At 39.4% G+C, this 989-nt stretch overlaps 1 protein-coding gene across 1 annotated transcript in view; it reads left to right on the top strand.

Moving 5' to 3' along the window:
- The window catches only part of SARC_12723 (hypothetical protein), a gene marked incomplete at both ends in the record, with an annotated part of 2,540 nt that extends 1,612 nt beyond the window's left edge, over window positions 1–928 (top strand). Inside the window, 2 exons of the mRNA XM_014293162.1 lie at window positions 315–395; window positions 886–928. Coding sequence (XP_014148637.1) covers window positions 315–395; window positions 886–928 — 124 coding nt within the window. The remainder of the gene's footprint in view (window positions 1–314; window positions 396–885) is intronic.
- Between the last annotated feature and the right edge of the window lie 61 nt (window positions 929–989).

Raw genomic sequence — 989 nt, 5'->3', positions numbered from 1 at the left:
ATATATATACATATATATACATATATATACATATATATACATATATACATATATACATATGTACATATATACATATTTACATATATACATACATACAATTATACATTTATGCATATATACATATATACCTCTGCTGGCTGTCGTATTATGTTGTGTTCAATGACCATGTTTTAATTGCCGTTTGTTGGTTTAGTGCATAGTGGGTAGTAGTTAAGTTTAAGGTTTCTAAGCCCATTTTTTAGGGTTTATAAATTTAGGGATTTCGGATCGAATTTCAACTCAGCTAAGCCCTGTAGCATTGTTTACCTACACAGATCAATACTACGAAGGTCGGACATCGGCAGCGCAGAGGAACTCTACCGCAGCACACGGAGCAGCATCTTCAGCAAAACCATGTATGTAACTGTTGCACATCTGCCTTCATATGACATGTGTGCATGTGTACGTATACTTTGTGAAGCTTGCATGCGAAGTGTTTACTGTAGACAATCGAGTTGTATTTTATACATCATATTATATTATGATATATATATATATATATTGTCTTGACACATGTGCTAGTATCCGAATCACACATCTGCTGCGCAAGGCATTCTTGGAGTCACACATCTGCTGCGCAAGGCATTCTTCAATAGTGCATGTTCGTATGCTGGCTACAATGGATGTGTATAGACACCTGTGTGTGCTATTTGCCTCGATAAACACAAACATCTGTCATCACTTGAATGTCTGGGAATAAAAGGTTACAGGCCATTATTCCCACTTTCTGTGTGTGTTCACATGTGCGTGCATGTGAATCATTCACTGCCATCTCTTGCAGTCGGCGGAAAAGCTCCATGCGCAAAATGAAGAAGATTCATAAGACACTGAGTTGGTACGAACCAGATGTAAAGCGGGCAGAGGTAGAAGACATCCTGCTCAGCGCACCTCCAGGTACCTTTGTGGTCAGGCTAGCACGCACAGGGGAAGACTACTGTCTGTCTGTACGG

Source organism: Sphaeroforma arctica (assembly GCF_001186125.1).
Source record: "Sphaeroforma arctica JP610 unplaced genomic scaffold supercont1.2534, whole genome shotgun sequence".
Classification (NCBI taxonomy): Eukaryota; class Ichthyosporea; order Ichthyophonida; genus Sphaeroforma; species Sphaeroforma arctica.
This window is presented reverse-complemented; position numbering and strand designations above follow the sequence as displayed.